The sequence below is a fragment of the Protopterus annectens genome, chromosome 9.part0 (assembly GCF_019279795.1).
Source record: "Protopterus annectens isolate FY-2018-M chromosome 9.part0, PAN1.0, whole genome shotgun sequence".
Lineage (NCBI taxonomy): Eukaryota > Metazoa > Chordata > Ceratodontiformes > Protopteridae > Protopterus > Protopterus annectens.
The window spans coordinates 1,265,129,136-1,265,152,302 of NC_056743.1; the positions used below are offsets into that span (position 1 = coordinate 1,265,129,136).

At 37.7% G+C, this 23,167-nt stretch overlaps 1 protein-coding gene across 2 annotated transcripts in view; it reads right to left on the reverse strand.

The window, feature by feature from the left end:
* The window catches only part of LOC122811985 (alpha-1,4-N-acetylglucosaminyltransferase-like), a 567,882-nt gene that overhangs the window by 317,602 nt on the left and 227,113 nt on the right, over positions 1 to 23,167 (reverse strand). The window contains exon 1 of one of the 2 annotated variants that reach the window (XM_044084191.1): positions 9,761 to 10,240. The exons of the other annotated variant lie outside the window; for it this stretch is intronic. Coding sequence (XP_043940126.1) covers positions 9,761 to 10,177 — 417 coding nt within the window. The 5' untranslated portion in view covers positions 10,178 to 10,240. Of the gene's footprint in view, positions 1 to 9,760; positions 10,241 to 23,167 lie in introns of those variants that run through there. 2 annotated transcript variants of the gene reach the window in all.

Here is a 23,167-nt window from a genome sequence, read left to right on the forward strand (position 1 = left end):
TTGTTTCAATTAGCTAGATTTTGCTCGGGCAGCCTCTTCGTAGTGAGGACCTTACAGACTTTAAATAACTGGAGGTTAATGAAATAAAAGTCACTTTATTATATAAATGGAGTCAAGTGGAACACTGATAAAAGCCATCAGTATAGACAGCTTGGCTGGATAGAGAATAATCTGACTTTTGGTTTTATATCATTTGAATCTGCATGAAAACTAGAAAAATCATTGTGAGTCTAGTTAGATTTATAGCTATCACAGCATCTAAAATTATGCTATCCTTCCACATAGGTTTAATTAGACCAATCTTAGTGTGTGATAACAGGGTATAGTACCCTAGAAAAAAATTCAACAGCATGCAAAAATGCATTAAAGCACTGTACTATGAAAGACTAACACTTACATTTTATTTTCACAATGTAGCAGAACCAAAGGGATAGGATACTGACATGCAAAATTACAAAAGATGAATACATGAACAAACATATAAAGTCAGAAACTGCAATACGTGATAAGATTCCTAGAGAGAATAAAAACTGCTTGAGAGCAGGCAGATATGAATCACTAGAAAGGAAAAACAGTAAAATAAAAGGATTATCTTCATGCAGAAAATTCTACTTTTAAATGCAACTAAAGCAGCTACAACTTACAGATTTTAAAAAAGCACTTCATATGAAACGTCAAGTTATACTGTAGACCAATGGCCAGACACACTGGGATTAAATCATAAATCTATAGACCTGGTACTCCCTTATTATTATATTCTGCCATTTTAGTGTATGCCTTGATAGTATCGTTGCAAGTTTTGTCAGTACGTGGCTATGAAGAAAATGTGCATGTTTACAGTACATGCCCTAAGGCATGGACATCATATGCATGTGTTGCACATGCCCTAAGACATGGACATCATATGCATGTGTTGCACATTCCCTAAGACATTGACATCATATTCATGTGTTGCACATGCCCTAAGGCATGGACATCATATGCATGTGTTGCACATGCCCTAAGGCATGGACATCATATGCATGTGTTGCACATGCCCTAAGGCATGGACATCATATGCATGTGTTGCACATGCCCTAAGGCATGGACATCATATGCATGTGTTGCACATGCCCTAAGGCATGGACATCATATGCATGTGTTGCACATGCCCTAAGGCATGGACATCATATGCATGTGTCACACATGCCCTCAGGCATGGACATCATATGCATGTGTTGCACATGCCCTAAGGCATGGACATCATATGCATGTGTTGCACAAAAAAATGTTGCTATCTATCACAAAAGGGTTTTGGCAATGTGCTCCTGTGTGGCATTTATCTAGCATACAGGAGTAAGTCTGTGAGATGTAAACAAGCTCTATCCTGCAGTTCTAGGTTTGAATCCCTTAGACTTCATTTATCTACAGAGTGACTCCCAGCTACAGGTATCCAGGCAGTGCAGACCCACTTTGAATAACCAAGGCAAATGATGACTGGAACACAAAACATTTAAAGCTTTGAGAGGTAGTCCAAACAGCAAACCTCCCAGGGTTGCAAAAGTGAGAACCTTCATTCTAGATTATTGTCACTGATGAAGTGAAACCCCGACCCCATGTGGAAAATGGGAAAAAGAGGTTGTGGTTGTATATATATATATATATATATATATATATACATATATATATACATATATATATATATATATATATATTCTGAGACTGCACATTGGCAGAGAAAAGAGAGAACATGTGGATAATGCAACACTCACCTTCTCACTCTTCTCCAAGTCTAGCCATCGTGTCATAATGGCAGTATGATGGTATTTTTTCAGCTGTTCTCAGTGCTAAACAGCTGGCTAGTGACAAACACTAGTGTTCCCAGACAGGTACCCAGGTCACCCTATGGAAACAGGCCCTTGTGTATTTGTACATAGTGGGTTTATCAGGTAACAAAACAAATAAAAAAGTATAAAATTCTAAACATGAAACATTGTCCTGCACTTTACATACATATACACTTCCACAGTGTTTAGACAAATATGCACTGGATTGCTGCATTACAGCTTTTCTAGAGGTAGATTTACAACTTTATAAGAAACCATATTTGACTGTCATATCACATAGTATCCCTATGTGGGTGCATATATGCGTGCACCACTATAGCCATACTATCAGTCACACAGAGAAGCCTGACTACATGCAGTCAACTCAGGTTTACCCTTAAGACACACTGCTTCACAAAACCTACCTGCATACATTAGTCCTTAAACTTATAATACTTCTGCAGTCTCACGTATTACTCTGAAAATCTGAAGCATGATAATTCTGCTTTTCTACAGAGGATCACCTACCTGGTCCTGCAGTGACCAAATCTATAGTTCAGACTCTTATCAAATAATGTTTTTCATGTTTGCGTCTCTTTTCTGCATTTCTGTGCATTGACTTTTGAAATAACGTTTATTATCAAAAAAGTATACTAGCAAATATAATAACTTACAAATAGCATAAACAGCACTTTTTATTTACAAATATGCATATGCACAATTTCTTGCATTTCTCATATATTATAGGGTCATAGGTTCATAGGTAGGTACTAGGCTATCTGCCCGAAAGCATTTATAAGCCTAGCCAGAATGTGTTGGCTTTTGTCGCTCCCTTAGATTAGCTCCCTGTGCCTCTGTCCAGCACAGCCATTGAAGTGATCCCTGGGGTAAACTTTCTGTTTCCCATCCACTCATCAAGGTTTCTCTTGAAGAGGGTTAGTGAGGAGCTCTGCCTAATGTAGATTGGAATCTTGTTCCAAAGCATGGGAAGTCTCTGGGACAGGAATCTATCCCTCCAGCACGTCCTATTTATTGTTGTGGTGAGGTTTAGATCCCTGGAGCATGTGGCTTGAGGGGATATGGTTTTCTTTAGGTGGAGCATGTCCATCAATTCTGGGTTGGACATGGCCTTGTATGTCAGGCAGAGATCACCTCTAAGTAGGCAGTATGCAACTGAGTACAGCTGGAGTTTCTTCAGTTGAGCTGCATAGGGCATCTGCTTGAGGCCAGTGATCCTCTTGGTGAGGTACTTCTGTGGTCTTTCCAGTTGTTGCAGGTGTCTTGTAAGGTACATCCCAAATGGGGCATTGTACTCTATGATGGGTCTGATGAGTGTTGTGTAGAGGGGCCCAATGACCTCTTTCGATATGGATGCAAACCCTTTTGTGATTAGGTGGGCCACATAGAAGGATTTTCTAACCACTTTGGCAATGTGATTATCAAAGGAGAGGTTACTATCTACTTGGGTCCCCAGATCCCTTATTACATCTTATGTATTTTGGGGCTACCACCTATGTGGTAGTTTGTGGGTACTTTTTTTCCAAAGGAGATGACTATGCACTTTTTGGCATTTAGCTTGAGGCCATGGTTTTGACACCAGGTATCTGTCTCAGTGAGACCCTTTTGTAGGATGTCTGTGTCAGCTGGAGAGTCAATTATAGCCCCTAGTTTGCAGTCACCTGTGAACTTGGTCAGCCATAGTCCTCCTGTGCTTGCCTGTACTTCTGAAAAGTATATGCCGAATAGGAGGGGTGCTAAGACTGAGCCCTGGGGGAATGCCACTTGTAACAGGTTTAGAGACAGACCTAGCTCCTGCAACTCTTACCATGTGGGTTCTGTCTGTGAGCTAGTTGGCAACCCATCTCGTGATGTAGGGGTTTATGTTCAGGCTGGTGAGCTTGTCTATAATACCTGAGTGGGGAATGGTGTCAAAGGCCTTTGCGAGGTCTAGGTTGACTGTGTAGACCACCTTTTCCTCGTCTATAGCCTTGGTAACTGTCTCAAAGAAGTCCACCAGGTTTAGGAGATACGATCTGCCATTAACAAAGCCAAACTGGGTAGGGTCCAGTGTTTGGAGGTTTCCAATGTCTCTGTTAATGAGATCCATGATGATGCACTCCATAGCTTTGCAGACCAAGCTAGACAGGCTTATAGGGCAATAGTTCCTGGGGTCCGTTGTGGCTCCACCTTTGTAGAGCGGAATAACCATTGCTGTGCGCCACTCTGTAGGCATGTAGCCTGTGGAGAGGCTGAGTTTAAACAGTGTGTTTAGGTGAGGGGTTAGTTCATATTTGAGCTTGTGTAGGTCGCAGCCTGGGACACCGTCCGGTCCCATTGATGCTGTGTTTTTGGCTTTGGAGAGGGCTGTTTTAACCTGGGTTTCTGTGATTTCAGGGGCACTACATTTCTTCTGGTATAGTTATGGGCCCTTTTGGGGGTGAGTGGAGGGGGTGAAGTTTGCACTGAATCTGTCTGCCAGGATGTTGGCTATATCGGTCAGTTCAGTGTAGTTTTTGCCATTCTGCACTACCTCCGAGCAGATCTGAGAATTGCCACTTAGATTCTTGACATAGCTAAAGAATGCCTTGTGGTTATCTTTGGAGTCCTTGGCAATTTTTCTTTCAAAGCTAGCCTTGGATTATTTTATGAGGGAACATAGTTTCTTGCTGATACTGATCAGGGATGTCTTCCCTTCTTGGGATTTTACTCTTTTTTTATACTAGTTTCCTCCTTCTATTGTATAGCTTGTTTATGGCAGGTGTCCACCAGACTGGTTTCATTTTCTTGGAGGAGTGAATCTTGGTTTTGTTTGGGATAGCATGATCTATGCATTCTTGTAGGTGCCCATAGAGTGCATTAGTAGAGGATTTTGCAGCTTGGACAGCGTTATCCTTTAGCATGGGGGCTTTGAAACTTCCCACCTCGGTCTTAAGTAACATGAAGTTTGCTTTTGAAAAGTTTTTCATGGTGGTTTCTTTGACCAGGGGTGGGGAGGAATGTGGATATCCAGAGTGATTTGTTTATGGTCAGATCTAACCAGTGAGGGTTGACCTCCGGTGTGGAACACCGGTCGCCTATGTTGGCGATGACCAGGGGCAATATGTTGTCACCTCTGGTAGGGGTGTTGACCAGTTGATCCAGGGCATTTGAGTTTATAAATTCTAGGAAATGTTGGGCAAGGGAGTTTGTACTTGAGTAGTTCTCCCAGTTAATGTTTGGGTAATTGAAATCACCCAGTATCAGGGTGTTTAGTAGGACCTTTATGTTTCCCAGTGTTTCCAGGATTGCGGAGTGGGGGTCCTGGGACATGGTGGGTGATCTGTAGCAAGCTATAATTTGAATAGCAGTTTTGCCCATTGTTAGTTGCACGTGGATGATCTCTGAAGCATCGTGCTGTGCCACTAACCTGGAGGTGTGGGTATCCCTGATTAATATGGATACTCCCACCTTTTGTATTTCGGTCCAGGTTTTGTGGCCGAAATGTATGGTATGAGTTATAGCCTGGTAGTGCTGGGGTGCTCTCTGGAGCCTTAAACCAGGTTTCTGTTACTGCACATATATCGATTTTCTCCATAGGATTTAATTATTACATAGTATAGTATACACTTCCAATTCCAAGCTAACCCAAAAATTCCTTTGCATATTTCTCTAATAAGATTTGCAATATTTATAACATGGAGCAATGATAAGCACTATCAGTTTACTTCCTTCAGTTTCTTTTTGGCAGACTGCAGCGGCTATATTTAGGAAATCATGAAAATGTGGTTATTATCCTTCCAGCTTTTAGTAATAACTTTCCTAGCTATTCATAAAATACCCATAATAAGGGGCTTTAAGATCTTAGTATGCATCTGGGAATGCAATATTGAATAGAATCAATGAATTAGCTATGCTACAAATATTAGACCATAATGCTTTTGAAATCAATTGAATTTTTAAGTAATATACACTCATTATTTCACAGATATACAATATATGTTGATATGCTGCCAATATACCTGTACTAAGTTGTCACACTTCCAACATATTGCTTATCAACAGCAAAACCATTTAGCAATAATAGCATTTTAAACCTTTTAATAATCTTATACAGTGTAATGAGAGTGAAATAGTATACTGCAGATTGCAATGTGAATGCAGACCTGTAAATTGTATGTAAGAGTGAATTTTATTTCATTCCATTTGTCTTAGCAGACATGTTTGCTACCTCTGCATACTGTGGACCTGACTCCAAAAGACTTGCTGTCAGGGTAAGTTATTACTTAGACTGAGAGCAGTCTTTTGGAATCTGATCACCATAGTAAGCCTGTTTATAGACAGGCCTTACACCAAAGTAAGTTGGTTACACTGAGAGCAAGTATTTCAGAATCAGGACAGGCTTATAATGAGAGCAACTCTTTTGGAATCCAGTCCTTTACATATCCTACACATGCATATATTTGTCAGTGGGAGCTTTTCTCCCTGGGCCTCTGTTGAAAAGGGGTTCTTACTGCCTAGACTTTCCAAGTAATCAAATGCAATAAATAAATAATAAAGGCTCTGTGAAAAAGCTTCCATGAAATGGTTTTGCAAGACAATAGAGCTGCCATTTTAACAGATTTAAGATTATTAGTGTTATTATTTTTTATTATCTTCATTATGATTAGAAAAGTTTATTTGATGTAAATAGTTTCAATAACTTTTGTTTACCTTTGAAGCATTTGTTAGAATGAATTTATATAACCTAGATAGAGATAATCATACAGTAATTCTATTTTCAAAGATATGATCAAAGTGAAATACTTGGATAATGATGGATGTGATTACCTCTCTTTTTTCTGATATTCCTTGATTTTTAACTAACATAATTTGTTTAATATTTTGATCCAATACCCATTCATATTAAACCATCTCAAAAGTGTGCATTTGTTTGAATCAGTGCAAAAGTCATTGAAACCCAGTTTTAAAGATGATAATCTATAAATATCTAAGGATTTTCAACAAATTGCATGTGTAATTAGAATTTGTTGAATTTATTGTATAACAATTAATGTATCTGTTCAAAATCCACATTTCATTTTAAAGAACAGTTAAAGTTTTAGAAGGTGTCATTAATTTAGACTAATAAAAGATTAATTTATATAGAGTTTTCTATTTAGTTTCATATGAGAAATCTATCCAGTAAGCTTAAGTATTGCAGCTACTGAATAAGATTCAAGGCTGGGTAGACAATTCCTTCTCTTTTCCTATGATCTGATATGATTACTGAGTGCAACCATGAGTTTGTCTATAGACCAAAGAAATATCACAATAACGTTATTAAGGCTTATTTGGGAGTGTTTATTTGGTATCAGTGACAAAGTTTGTATTATATACAAAATCACAGGAATTCAAACATTTTAGTTCATCTTAATTTAATCACAGAGGAGAAGAAAATTTTATTTAAATTTTTGTGTTAAAGGAAATGCTTGCATTATTTTAGGGTAGTTATTGGGCACACTATATCAGTATCTTAAGCTAGGATAACTTTTAAGTCGCAACATTTTGTTTATTTCATTTAAGTGTAAAAAGTTGCTGTTTTGGATTATCTATTTACATAAAGTAAATAATTGGATCTTGTAATAAGAACATTAATAACAATAATAATAATAATAATAGTTTGGGATGTTAAAACCCTAGATTTCTATAATCGCTCTAATATAATTAGCAAAAGTGTCTATACAGATGGCAAATAACAATTGGAATAAAAGACATACCCAGTTTGTCGCTTTCATAGTATTAGTTGATTGTGACATAAAACTGCCTATTTTAACATAAGATTTAATGTTTGTAAATGATTGCTTTAATAATTTTACAAATTAATCAAAGAAGCCACATGTTTTGTAATATTCCAAATACACATATTCAATGTATTCGGTCAATGGCTTTTTCTAAATCTAAATGAATAATGGCTAATCTGTATTGGTTACAATTAGCTCATCATGTTAATGTAATAATTCTTTTTACGTGGTCTTGTGTTTGATATTTTGTTATAAAACTGGTTTGATCTTTAACTATTATGTGAGAAAGAATACTTTCTACCCCATTTGATGAAATAGACATACATATTTTATAATCAATATTAAGTAATGAAATGGACCTATGTGAAGAACATAAATCAGGATTCTTGTAATGTTGGTGAGATTAAGGGACTTATCCATGAAGGCTGAATTTAATTATTATTTGTCAATAACTGTATTATATTTTGGGCAATCATTATAAATGTATTGGATAATGCCATCAAAACCTGTAGTTATTTTCTTTTGTGTTTAACCTGATCTTCAATTTTACATATTGTCATGGACTTTATTAAATTTTTCAAATCTTGAGACAATTTAAAAATAAATCTAGTCGCACCCCATCAATTACTCCCTTTCCAAAACTAATTATTTTGTTAAAGAAATTTCTGAAAAGCTGAAAGAAACTTTTCTCTTTATGGGGACTTTTTATAAGTTCTTTGTATACCAATAGATATATTTTTATTATTATGAATTATCTAGAAATGATTTTGACCTGTTTGCTAATCTATGAAGGCATATTGTATTATTGCCTATGCTCCATATGTTTGCAGCTTTACCTTTTCTAAGGCAATAACAACTTTATGATTTAAGAAGTCTTGGTATTCCTTGGTTAAAGCCTTGACTATTTTTGTATCCCTTTTTTACATTTTTAATTTAGCTACAAATAATGTCTTTGGTATTGTGTGCAAGCCCATATAAAAGTATATTGTTCTTTTATTATGCAAACTTTTTATTTCTACTCCAGTTTTGAATGTGTTGTTTTGAATACTCTGCCGGGCATACCTCTCAACCTCTTAGAGCAAGAAATCTCGACAAAGCCCTAAGTAAAAGTGGGAAAAAGGCCCCAAATTGGGGCAATTGTTAAAAATTGTTCTTAGAAACTTAGAAAGTTGACAGAATAACACGTTTTACATTGGTATACATTTTCTGAAGGGTATGAAGTGTGAAACTCAAATGCCTGTCACTATTGTCTAACTTCAGTCGTTAATGATTTGCCACTAATTTGCCAGTAAAACCACAATTTTATGAAAAGCGGACCAAAAATATGAAGTAAAAATTTGGACATTCTGCAAAAATCTGTACAGTTGACAGGTATGAAACTTAAACCAAAATTTTAAGAAAAACGAAACAAAAATGTGAGGCAGAAATATGGACAGTCTGTGAAAATCTGTACATTACAGAGGTATGTGGGCAGTCTCATCAGTGCCATCTACAGCCACCAAAAATCGATGTTCGGAACTATGATGCTACTAAACGTTTCTGACCACAGCGACATAATTTACTGCCGGGGTGCCTAGACAAAAAATGCTGTAAATGTATGGATGTATTTCTACGATTAAAGAGAAACGCTGCCAGCTTCTAATAGTGACAATCCTAGGAGCAGACTGGCACACAGTATTGCCAACTACCATCTGTCAAACTGTGTCCGAAAGGTATTCATTAAAATCAGATTAGTCTTCACAATGACTTCAAGGAAATCAGAAAATCAAAGTAAGAGCTTCAAAAAAAACTTGACAAAGTTGGAGGGGGCATGAGAAGCGACAATTCGACAACCGGGTAAGCCAGGTTACTTGATTAGTATATAGTTCTCAGCAATCTGAGATACATAGGGTATACTAATCAGACATTGATTCATGCATATATAACATTAATTCACTAATGATTGCATTCATCACTTTAAGAAGGATAGTTATGCTTGTATAACCTGTGGAACCAGGTTTAGTCAGCTTTTGAAGAAACTGTTTGCCTTTTACGCCCTTGTCTGACCTTTGCGCCTTTTGGGGTCACCATAAAAAAGTGATCATATTAATAATGCTAAAGCCCTTGGAATATTGCTGGTTTAGGACCGGGCAATGTATTAGTGATAGAAGCTGATGGAATGGAGGACTAATGTTACTATATCGAACAACTACTTACCTTTTTATACCACGAGAGAAGAGGGGTGCCATCTAATACGAGTTCTGGATCCAAAGTCAGAATTTTCACGTTTTGCAAGGATGTAAGAATATTGAGACCAGGGTATTTGGAGCTGTCCAACAGACAGGACCTGTTTGTTAAACCTCTGAGGAGGAAGTAAACCGTTCGATTCTTGTAGCTGCGAGCTGCAGACTCCACAGCAGCTATTGTCAGAGGCTGTGGAGGAAAGGTGCTATCAGCCTCCAAGAAGACCACACTGCTGCTGTGCAAGGACAAAGTGTTGTTAGGTGTCTCGTAAGTTTCATTCTGTGTCAGGAACTCCTGCCTGAGCTTATACAATACAAGAAGGATAAAACAGCAAACACAAAACACTACACTGATCGAGCGATCGATTTTAGACCTGAAACGGAGCTGCATCGTTTTGCACTAGCTCCGTCGTGAAGGTACTGATCACGTCTGTGGTACTATGTGAAACCTGTACATTTCTAAACAGCCTATTAGGTTCATTCAAAATATCACCACCTATTTCCGTATCGCTTCTCGTATCATACAAAATATGTAAATAAAGCATCTGTTTCACTTTTCTTGGAACAGGGCGAGAGTTTATAGTCGTAGATAATGGCACTTAAATTGCGCCTTCCTTTATTCAACAGGTGGACTTTTGAAAAATCGTATTTCCAAGACCACATATAAAAACTTTACGAGTACGTGCTGGGTCTAACTGAACATTTTCCAGAGTACTTGTTTTCCACGGCTTGCACTGCAGTAATGTACACCTCGTAAGAATTCCGGACAAAGACTAAAATAATGTTGGGGGGGGGGGTAACGGCCCCAAACGAGGGACAGATTTTAAATATTGCTCTTATAGACTAAGGTTGCTAGAGTAACAGGAGTATTTGGGCTAGCATGCATTCTTCTAAGGGACATGAATGAAACGCAATGTATGCTATTATTTAGTGACTTCAGTCACAGGTTCATAGATAGGTACTAGGCTATTGGTCATAGGGCCTATATAAGCCTAGCCAAAAAGGTACCCTGGCTTTCACCACCCAAGAAAATTATTTTCCTGTGCCCCTGTCGAACAGAGCCACAGAAGTGATCCACGGGGTGAATTTCCTATTTCCCATTCAATCATCAAGATTTTTCTTGAAGAGTGCTAATCAGGAGCTTTATTTGATATAATTAGGTAGTTTGTTCCAGAGTATGGGAAGTCTCTGGGACAGGCGTCTATCCCTCCAGCATGTTCTGTTTGTTGTGGTGACAAGGTTTAGGTCCCTAGAGCATTTAGCTCAGAGGGCTTGGGATTTCTTTAAGTGGAGTATGTCCAACAGCTTTGGGTTTGACACAGCTTTGTATGTTAGGCAGAGATTGCTTCTGAGCAGGTGATATGTAACGGAATAAAGCTGGAGTTTTTTGATACAGTCTGCAAAGGGCATCTGTTTGAGTCTGGTAATCCTCTTTGTGAGGTATTTCTGCAGCCTTTCCAGTTGTTGTAGATGTCTTGTGAGGTACAAACAAAAAGGGGCATTGTACTCTATAATGGGTCTAATGAGTGACGAGTAGAGGGGAGCAATGACCTCTTTTTTCCTGGATGAGAAACCTTTTGTGATGAGGTGTGCTATGTAGAAGGATTTCCTGACTACTGTGGCGATGTGATTATCAAAGGAGAGACTACTGTCCACCTGTGTCCCAAGTTATCATTACACTTTCGGTGTTATGAGGACTACTACCTATGTGGTTGTTCATGGGTACAGAGTTTTTACCAAAGGGGATGACAATGCACTTTTTGGCATTGAGCTTGAGACCATGGCTTTGACACCAGGCATCTGTCTCAGTGAGGCCCTTTTGTAGGATGTCCACATCGTTAGGAGTTTCAATTATGGCTCCTAGTTTGCAGTCATCTGCGAATTTAGTTAACCAAAGACCTTCTGTGTTAGCCTGTACTTCAGAAAAGTAGATACAAAACAGGAGAGGACCCAGGACTGAACCCTGTGGTACTCCACTTGTCACTGGTCTGAAGTTGGATTTGGAGTCTGCTACTTTCACAGTGTGGGTTCTGTCAGTGAGCCAGTTGGTAACCCATCTTGTGACATAGGGATTTATACCTAGTTTAGTGAGTTTATCTATAAATCCAGACTGGGGAGTGGTGTCAAAAGCCTTGGCGAGATCTAGATAGGCTGTGTAAACCACCATAGCCTCGTCTACAGCTTTGGTGACTGCTTCAAAGAAGTCTATCAGGTTTAGGAGACATGATTTGCCTTTTACAAACCCGAACTGGGTGGGGTCCAGCGTTTCGAGAATACCAATGTCTTTGTTTATAAGTTACATGATAATATGTTCCATGGCCTTGCAGACCAGGGTCATCAGGCTAATGGGGCGGTAGTTCCCGGGGTCCATGGTGGCTCCCCCTTTGTGGAGTGGGATAACCGTCACTGTGGGCACAAAGCCTGAGGTGAGGCTATGATTGAACATGGTACTTAGGTGGGGTGCCAGTTCATTCTGTAGTTCGTGTAGAACACAGGCTGGGATATTGTCAGGTCCCATGGATGCTGTGTTCTTGGCTTTGGAGAGTATGGTTTTATCTGTGCAGCCATGATTACAGGAACTTTGCATTCTTCTGCTATAGAGATGGGCACTTTAGGGAGTGAGAGGGGGGTAACGTTAGCACTGAACCTATCTGCCAGGATGGTGGCAATATCAGTTGGTTCTGTATATTTAGTGGCATTGTACTGTAATCAGAGCAGATCTAAGTATTGCCATTGAGATTCTTGGCATAGCTATAGAATGCTTTCTGGTTGTCTTTAGAAACAGTGGTGATTTTGTTTTTATAACTAGCTTTGGAGGATTTTTCGACGGATCTCAGCTTCTTACTGAGGCTGACCAGGGAGTTCCTCCAATCATGGGATTTTACTCTTTTTTGCAACAGTTTTTCTTCTGTTATAGAGTTTGTTTATAACAGGGCACCACCAGATTGGTTTCCTTTTTTTGGAGGATAGCATCTTGGTTCTGTTAGGGATAGCACAATCCATGCACTCATGTAAGTGCTTATAAAGTGCATTTGTATATTGTCCGACTGCATGGGTGTCGACTGTCCGTCTGCATGGGTGTCGTGAAATTTGCCTCTTCTGTGTTAAGAAGCGTGAAGTTGGCTTTGGAGAAATTTTTTACAGTGGTTTCCCTAATGGGGGTGGGGGTGGGATGTGGATGTCTAGGGTGATTAGTTTGTGGTCAGATCTGACCAATGAGGAATTGACCTCTGGTGTGGAACACCAGTCACCCAAGTTGGTAATGATCAGGTGTAGGATACTGCTGCCCCTGGTGGGGGTGTGGATAAGTTGATCCAAGGCATTGGAATTTATGAATTCCAGAAAACGTTGAGCAAAAGAGTCTGTACATGAGTAGTTTTCACAGTTAATGGTGGGGTACTTGAAACCAACCATTATTAGGGTGTTGGGTTGTACTCTAATATTTTCCAGTGTATCAAGAAATGAGGAATGGGGATCTGTAGCAAGCTACAATTTGGATTGCAGTCTTGCCCAGAGTTAGTTGCACTTGGATAATCTCGAATGCATTATGCTGAGCAACTAGCCTGGAGGTGTGGATATCCTTAATGAATATGGAAACGCCTCCGCCTTTAGTGTTTCAGTCCAGGTTAGGTGGCCGAAAGGTGTGGTATGAATTATAGCTTGGTAATGCAGGGGTGCTCTCTGGAGCCTTAAACCAGGTCTCTGTCACTGCACAGATGTCGATGTTCTCCATTTTAAGGAGTACCTCGAAGGAGTGCATTTTGAGGTTTAGACTTCTAGCATTGAGTAGCATTACCCTGTGGTTTGCCAGAAAACCACACACCAGCACCTTTACTACTGACAGTCTTCTTGAATATGCAATTCATGCCACTTTTGCTGACAATTTTGGCTGGTGCAAAAGACAACAGTTTTATAAATTTGACATTTTTTAATGGCATGCTACTGTGGCAATTATCTGCAAAATACCATAAGATTTTAACTCTAATTCCACAAATGCTTTGCAACAGCTTCATCTTTTATTTATTTATTCATTTATTTAGTTCTGTATGCGTTTTGCCTTCCTACTTGCTGAAAATAAGCCTTCTGCCTCTTGACTGGTTAAACTTATGCAAACAAGGGTCCACTCCCAGCATCTCCATTGCATAAGAGGAGGAGGCTGTAACTAACCTGGATGAATGTCCAAGCATACAACCCCCCCCCCCAAAAAAGAGCATTTAAAATCTAGGTCCTCTGCTCTTCAGCCTAACTATAACAGCTAAGCCTATCACTCTTTACCTTCTGCAAGGGAAGGGGAAACTGCTAAAAAGTATTGCTTAGCGAAATCAGAACATTCCTTTCTGAACCTTAATACAGTCACCCTTATGTCGAAGGAAAACCTAACGTTTCCCTAAAACTACTCTTAAAGGAGAACCACAACTACAGACTCAAAACACATGTTTATTTCATCATAGTTTGATGTTTCCTACATTTTAACACCACTCTGGGACAATTTACCGTTTTTTTTAATATTTTTATATGTAATTTTTGAGTCTGACCACATGGGGTCTGGCATTTTGAAATAATTCTGATTGTTTAGTCTGCCTCTAGATATCCCTCAATGCAGTGCTTTTCTGTAAAAAATTACATTATGCAGGCCTCTTTCTTCCTCAGGCTCCTGTCACTGCATTTATTTTACATGCATACACTGCTGTCTTTCAGTCAATTAGTTTTAAGTAACATTTCATGGTGTTCAGTGACTACTTAAAACACAAACAGTGCAAATGCCACTTAACAGACTTCCAAAGTGCTTTTTACTGCTGCTTCTTTTTAGAATGGCTAAGCTGCAGTCTTTTGTGAAGATTGGATTGTACTACTTTGACTCATCTCCCATCCCCCTTCACACCTAACTTCCCTAACTGTCAGAGTCTTAAGGGTAATTTGATCTGTTACCTGCTGTGGTTGACAGCTCACAGTAGGAGACGACTCATATACTGTTTTCTTGTTCTAGTCTTTACTTTCTGTATGGGTAGGGGAAAGACCAGGGGGCTGTGACATCACAGCATGGGTGGGTTTTTAGGATGTTCATGTTGATGTCAGTATAAGGAGGGAATTGGGCAGAAAACTATCTGTAATCAGTGGCCTTGATGACATCAATCAATTGGAGACTGCAGCAAGCTTTTTCAGGGTGTGACAGTTTTTTGAAAGTGAAACCACCCCAGTACAGTAAAGTACTCTTCTAGTGGAGTGAAACAGTCAATGTAAACTATTTTAAATGCTGTATCATTGTTTATTCATAGCAGGGATAGTAAACAGGGAGAAAAAGGACAAAGAAGTTGAGCATTTAATAAGAGAATCATGTTGTTGTCCATTAAAACTCAAACCATGCTCTGCTTCAGCTGATGACCTTCCAAGCAAGTAACTTAACTCATTCCCTTCAGTACAGCTCTTTTGAGTGTGTACTTTTAACACCCAGTAGTTGTGGCTTGAGCCTTTAAAAAATGAAGGTATCACTTTACAGTTCAAACAAATATTCAGATCTTTAGACCCATAAGTGTTACTAGAAAACGATAAATGGCAAACTATTCTGGATAAATTAATCTTTACATTAGTGCCATTCATTCTATGTGATGCTTTAAACTGGATTTTATAAGACAAAATAAAGACAGTGAATATTAATTCTGTAATGTTGTATAAACAGTTTATGATATCTCAGTAACCATTGAATTAAGACACGCCTGCCAGCAGGATTTTCTTCCTGCAGTTGTGAGCTTTCATATGAAGCTATCCAGTTCTGTATTTGTTACCGGAATGTTGAGATATTTAGAGAAATATGAAAATATTACAATACAACTAAAAAGTATACAAATAATCTTTAATATCTCTTCAGCTGCATTAGACAGAGGTCAGATATCAATCCAATTGTGTTTGCCATCATGTATGCTTTAAGTAAGATGAAATCTTCTGATACTTTCTATGTAGCATGACTTTGTAATTATTAATGCAAATATGAACAAGCAATATTTGATACCTGGAGACATCAGTAGCAAGTAACAGCAGAATTACCTGGAGGTGCACTTGGCTGTAATAAGTTGAAATAGCAATTGATATCATTGCCTATCCTGTCTCAATCTTTATAAGTAGGAATTCCATATTCCTTCTGTCTAGAAAAAGTCACACCTTATCCCTCTGCACAAAGGAGGAAATTCAAAGGATATTACTAAATTTAGACCTATGGCAATCTTATCCCCCCTCTCCAAAATACTTAAAAAATGTATTAAAAAATAACTGCTAAACTATCTCCTGCAGAAAGAGCTCCTATCCCATTACATAACATAGCTTCTCTCCTTCCCACAGTAATAACACTGCACTTCTAACCTACATAGATACTGTCAATAAAGCTAGAGACAACGGGAAACTAGTCTCCTCCTGATTTCTAGGCTTGGCCAAAGCCTTTGACACAATTTCTCACAGATAACTTCTACTTCAAATGTCCTCATTAGGTCTCTTTCAACTCACCCTTCTATGGTTCAAAAGCTACCTATCCAATAGGTGTCAGTCAATAAAATGGTGCTCCACCCTCTCTCCATACCTCCCAGTCTCCACCGATGTACCAAAAGGCTCTATCCTTGGTCCTGTCCTCTTTAACATTCTCACCAACACCATCCACACATCTACACAACAGGCCTCCCTAATACAATACGCAGATGACTCCACACTCATTTGCACATCTGGCAACATGGCACACCTCCAGAAAATTGCTCAGGAAGCCTTAACAGCCACTGAAACATGGTTTTGTAACTCATAACTCATGGTCAACCCTTAAAAAAACAAACCGCTACTTTTTTCCCCAAATCCCTGTCTAACGGAAAAAACAAAATTTAAAGTCCTATTTCTTGATAATACAGCCATTGAAGTAATGTCTCATAGCAAATTATTAAGGATAACAGTAGACCATAATCTTAAATTTGACCTGCATTAAAAAATTGCATAAGAAAAACTCATCAAAAATTAGGGATACTTTATAGAGCCAAAACATTTCTCAACAATGCAACTAAAGCTAGACTTGCCACTACTTATCTCTTCCTCTCACTTCTTTATGGTGTGGTACTCCAATCCTTGCTAACCTTGGCATCACAAAAATCAAAGCCTGAACAATGCCATAACAAAGAACCCACCTAAATTAGTTTGAACTACCTCATCAGAAACATACACATAGCTTCTTGCCACCTATAAACTTATCCAGCATCCATCTGCTTGTCCAGCACTAAATAACATTCTACACAACTATGTTACCAATCAGTCATTGTGATCCAATGACCAAAAACTTCCACCTATCCACAAACCTATCGAATCTGCTGGGCATTGTCTGTACTCTTACTAGGACGCTTAGGCCTGGAACTCCTTACCTGTATCCATCAGATCAATACCTTCTCTCTCATCCTTCAAAGCAATTCTGTAAGACTTCATAGCCAAAAGCTGACTCTGATCTTGCTTAGCACCAGGATAAATTATATCCCTAAATGTGAACAAATACCTATTCATACCTTACATCTCCTTACTCACCCTTCTTCACTCACTTCCTAACGTCTATCAATTTCTCTGCCATGGCTTTCTTTCTAAAAATGTTAAGTCTGCTTTCTTCTCAATTCATATTGCAGTTCCTTTTTGCAGTATACTAACTTACTTTTAATTATTCCATAAATTGGCTAAACGTTCTCTAAATATTAAATCATTTTCATATAGCTTGTATCTATTCTTAACCAATATTTGTATATTATGTCTAATTTGGTATAATTTTTTAAACCGGAATTTTTCTTTTGTATTATTTTTAAATATTGTAAAATTATTCATCCTAAAATTTTTTGCAATACTTGAAGCTTTTTTCCCTGAACACACCAAAACCTGCCATAGCAGCAAATTGAAGAAAAAACACACTCCAGAGCCATGAGTCACACTATCCAAATAGTTTACTGATGCTCCTAGTACCTAGGCTGTAGTGCCTTCCAGGGAATAATTACATCAAATGGATAGAATTCTTATATAATCCTTTCAATTACATAGTTAACATTGATTTACATTAATTGAAGGCTGAGAGGTGTATAGGCAAGACAATGGCAACAATGAAATAAAAATCTGTTTATTTAGAACAAAACACAACGTAAGTGCTTTCACAGTGCATCCCATTGCTTCTTCAGACATATAACACTGACATCAAAAGCTGCAATTTAAATACTTTAATTAAACTGGTGTCCAAATAAGGAGGTGTCTAATTGAAGAACTCTTTCTTAAATACATATGCAAAAAGCGCTCTATGACTAAAATAATATCTAAACATAAAAACCCATGTAAAAACACTAATATAGAAAATACTAAGCCTAATAAATATAATACAATAATATAATATAAATAAATAATACTGTTTCAAAAGTCAAAGTAAACTGTCAGTTAATTTCTAAGTGGTCTGGCTTGTGATATAGGTTTTATAGGGACTTTGTCATTAAGTCCCTTACCTCCATCAGCCCTTAATCTAACAATCCACTTAGTCTCATTTACTTCTGTTCTATTCTTGATGTCCCCTAACCTATTGCTAACCTTAGTGTTTTCTACCATAACAAATGTAAATGTATGAGAGGCTGAAGTGTTCATGACATGTTTGGCTAATGCATTTGTTGTAACCTGTTTCTGGATATCATACAAATGTTCCCTGATCCTAAACTTAAACTTTCTATCCATTTTACCTACATAGAATGCCATGCAGATTTCACAATAAGCAAGATAAACCAGATGTTCAGTATCACATGTTCCTTCTGCATTAAACCAAAAAATTCTCTTAACACTTCTACATACTGGCAAAAGTTACAGTTGTTACATGGTTGACCCCCTTACTCGCTTCTTTATTTGTACTTCTAGGGTAACATAACGGCCTCTTAATATTGGTCATATTTTTATACATGAAAGATGGTTGTGCACCTACTACTTTCCTGATTTCAGGGTCTGCTGCCAATATAGACCAATATTTCTTATAAATATGGGTGGCCATTTGCACATTGTTACCATATTTGACAGGCATCCTGTGTCGTATACTTTTTCGCCCATACTTATTACGACTCACTGCATTCCTGTCTTCTTCTGCCCTATCTGAAAAATAAGGTCTCCCTGTCATTGGTCTGCAATCCTTAACTTGATTTAATATTGTGTTTATCTTATCCTTATTATAGCCTCTCTGTATAAACCTATGTTCTAAATGCAGTATCTCCTCTTCAAAATCTTTTTGTTCAGCACACAACCTGGATAGCCTCATTCCTTGACCTCTCACTACATTATTAAATACATGCTGTGGGTGCATACTGGTTCTATATAAGTAATTATTCCTATAGCGTTCTTTTCTGAAGATCTCTGTAGTCACCTTCCTTTCTTCTGTGACGTTAATGGTTACGTCCAGGAAATCTATACTTTTAGGAGAGTGTTTCATGGTAAATTTCAGAAATATGGATGAATAGTTAAGATATTCAAAACATTGTAACAATTGCTCCTGAGAAACTTCCCCCCCCCCAAAAAAAAGAGGTCATCCACAAAACCCCTGCAAAATTTGACATATGCTTTAAAGAGACCTTCTATGATATATTCCTGCTCCCACACAGCCATGACTATATTTGCGTAGCTGCCGGCACACAAAGTGCCCATGGCTACTCCAGCTACTTGGAGATATAACTGGTTATCAAACATGAAAACATTGTTTTCTAATACAACTTCCATCAGTAATGCTATCATATCTCTCTTAACTGCACTGAAACATAGGTGTTTTTCTAAATAATTCTGTAACATGGCTATACCTTGATGATTCGGAATTACAGTAAATAAGGATTGGACATCTGCCAACAGAGATCGCACAGCAGCTACAGAAGCAGAAACTGAACCACACATACAAATTCCAGCAAAAAAAGGGAATCCTTTGCAGATAAATGTTTCAAATCATTCTAAAGAGGAGTTACTTGGGGCCAGATGAAAGACTCCTGTAGGCTCTACCATGCAATTGCCAGCAGAGGTCATTAACTTCCTACCCACAAGAGTGAATACAACGGCATCTATACAGGAAGGGAAGAGACAGTTAAATCTGAATTACCCTTTACTCATAGCCGTGAAGGCCTCCAGAGGCAGGGACAGGTTGAGAAGCAGAACAAGATTAAAAAGTAAATATGACCAGAGCACCAGCAATCCAACGGCAGACCGATAGTAGTCATGGATAGAGTTTTTTATATTAGTAAAATGAACAATATGTTAAATGATGACATCTCGTATAGGAAAACTGTTTATAATAAGGTACACAGACTAGTGAGAAGAATTAAGACTACTTTACAAGAAAGCCTAGCAATGAGAGTCTTAGATTTTGAGTTATACCAATACTTTATAATAGAGGATCCATTAATAACTATTATGCAAGGCATTCCTAAGGTCCATAAAAACCCTTTAGATCCACTTATTAGACCCATTGTCTCAGGAAAAGGATGGTGTACTGAACCCGTGTCTATATATCTTGAGAAAGTCTTAAGACCATTGGTAGACCAAAACCAGTTTATCTTAAGAGACTCTAAACAGTTTTTAATGGACTTACATCAATATTATAATACTGGTAAGAATTTATGGGGAAATGTTATGATCACATTAGATGTCCAATCCTTATTTACTGTAATTCCGAATCATCAAGGTATAGCCATGTCACAGAATTATTTAGAAAAACACCTATGTTTCAGTGCAGTTAAGAGAGATATGATAGCATTACAGATGGAAGTTGTATTAGAAAACAATGTTTTCATGTTTGATAACCAGTTATATCTCCAAGTAGATGGAGTAGCCATGGGCACTTCGTGTGCCAACAGCTACGCAAATATAGTCATGGCTGTGTGGGAGCAGGAATATATCATAGAAGGTCTCTTTAAAGCATATGTTAAATTTTGCAGGGGTTTTGTGGATGACCTCGTTTTTATTTGGGAAGGTTCTCAGGAGCAATTGTTACAATGTTTTGAATATCTTAACCATTCATCCACATTTCTGAAATTTACCATGAAACACTCTCCTAAAAGTATAGATTTCCTGGACGTAACCATTAACGTCACAGAAGAAAGGAAGGTGACTACAGAGATCTTCAGAAAAGAATGCTATAGGAATAATTACTTATATAGAACCAGTATGCACCCACAGCATGTATTTAATAATGTAGTGAGAGGTCAAGGAATGAGGCTATCCAGGTTGTGTGCTGAACAAAATGATTTTGAAGAGGAGATACTGCATTTGGAACATAGGTTTATATAGAGAGGTTATAATAAGGATAAGATAAACACAATATTAAATCAAGTTAAGGATTGCAGACCAATGACAGGGAGACCTTATTTTTCAGATAGGGCAGAAGAAGACAGGAATGCAGTGAGTCGTAATACGTACAGGCGAAAAAGTATTCGACACAGGATGCCTGTCAAATATGGTAACAATGTGCAAATGGCCACCGATATTTATAAGAAATATTGGTCTATATTGGCAGCAGACCCTGAAATCAGGAAAGTAGTAGATATACAACCATCTTTCATGTATAAAAATATGACCAATATTAAGAGGCCGTTATGTTACCCTAGAAGTACAAATAAAGAAGCGAGTAAGGGGGTCAACCCATGTAACAACTGTAACTTTTGCCAGTATGTAGAAGTGTTAAGAGAATTTTTAGTTTAATGCAGAATGAACATGTGATACTGAATATCTGGTTTATCTTGCTTATTGTGAAATCTGCATGGTATTCTATGTAGGTAAAATGGATGGAAAGTTTAAGTTTAGGATCAGGGAACATTTGTATGATATCCAGTAACAGGTTACAGCAAATGCATTAGCCAAACATGTCATGAACACTTCAGCCTCTCATACATTTACATTTTTTATGGTAGAAAACTCTAAGGTTAGCAATAGGTTAGGGGACATCAAGAATAAAACAGTTAAAGAAACTTCTCTGTGTGGAAGATTTTCAGTCCATATGTTTCTAGTTAATCACTGTATATTAATCAGATCAGACAAGGGTAGTAGAATAGTGAACGTAAACTTGTCTTACCTCAAAACAAAACAAAACAAAAAGTAATAATAGAAAGTATATAATTGTACAGTATTACTAAGTATTCGAAAGTAATCCAAGCAAGGCAGGCAGTCTGTTTCCAGTCGAAAATCCTTTATTAAGTACACAGACAAGCGATCCAAGTAAAACAAAAATAGAGTAATAATTTCCTCACAAGCTTTCTAAATATATATATGTATATATATATATATATATATATATATATATATATATATTTACTTTTTATCAGGCAAGGGAGTGGTTTATTGTGCTGTAAAACAAAGTGTTATTGGTACACATGTTAAATTCACATCCCTTCCCCCATCAGTGTGACATTCGAGCTGGTCCTGCCCTACTTAGTAGCTGTCATAATAATAATATATAACCCTTATGTATTTTAAATAAAATTATATAATGATGTGGTACCTCTTATTTAACCAAATTATTAAGTAGATTATTAAGTCCGTGATTTTATCCAAACAATATACTACATGGCTGGAAATATATCAACCTTAGTTCATTTGGCAATCAAAAATATATATAAATATATACATATACATTTTGCATATATCTTCTATTATTACTTTTGCTGCGGTAGCATTGTCGCCTCACAGTAAGACGTTGTCCTGTTCGATTCTCAGCTAGAGCATCTCCTGTGTGGAGACATGCGTGAATGGGCGTACCTTCATTGAAGGTTGTGCATCAGAGCCGGCAACTCGGTACGTAAAAATCTACTGCCAGTCATTAGCGGACCGGAGTTCTGCTGTGGCGACTCCTAACCGGGAAAAGCCGAACGACACAACACTTTTTGTTTTGTTTTGTTTTGACTTAAGACAAGTTTACATTCGCTACTTCTACTACCATTGTCTGATCTGATTAATATACAGTGATTAACTAGAAATATATGGACTGAAAATCTTCCACACAGAGAAGTTTCTTACACAGTTTTGTTTTTGGACCCACTACACTTTAGTGGGTTGTTTTGAGACTTCGGGGATACCATGGAGATTACTTGTTTTTTTGTTGGGACATCAAGAATAGAACAGAAGTAAATGAGACTAAGTGGATTGTTAGATTAAGGGCTAATGGAGGTAAGGGACTTAATGACAAAGTCCCTATAAAACCTATATCACAAGCCAGACCACTTAGAAATTAACTGACAGTTTACTTTGACTTTTGAAAACAGTATTATTTATTTATATTATATTATTGTATTATATTTATTAGGCTTAGTATTTTCTATATTAGTGTTTTTACATGGGTTTTTATATGTTTAGATATTATTTTAGTCATAGAGCGCTTTTTGCATAT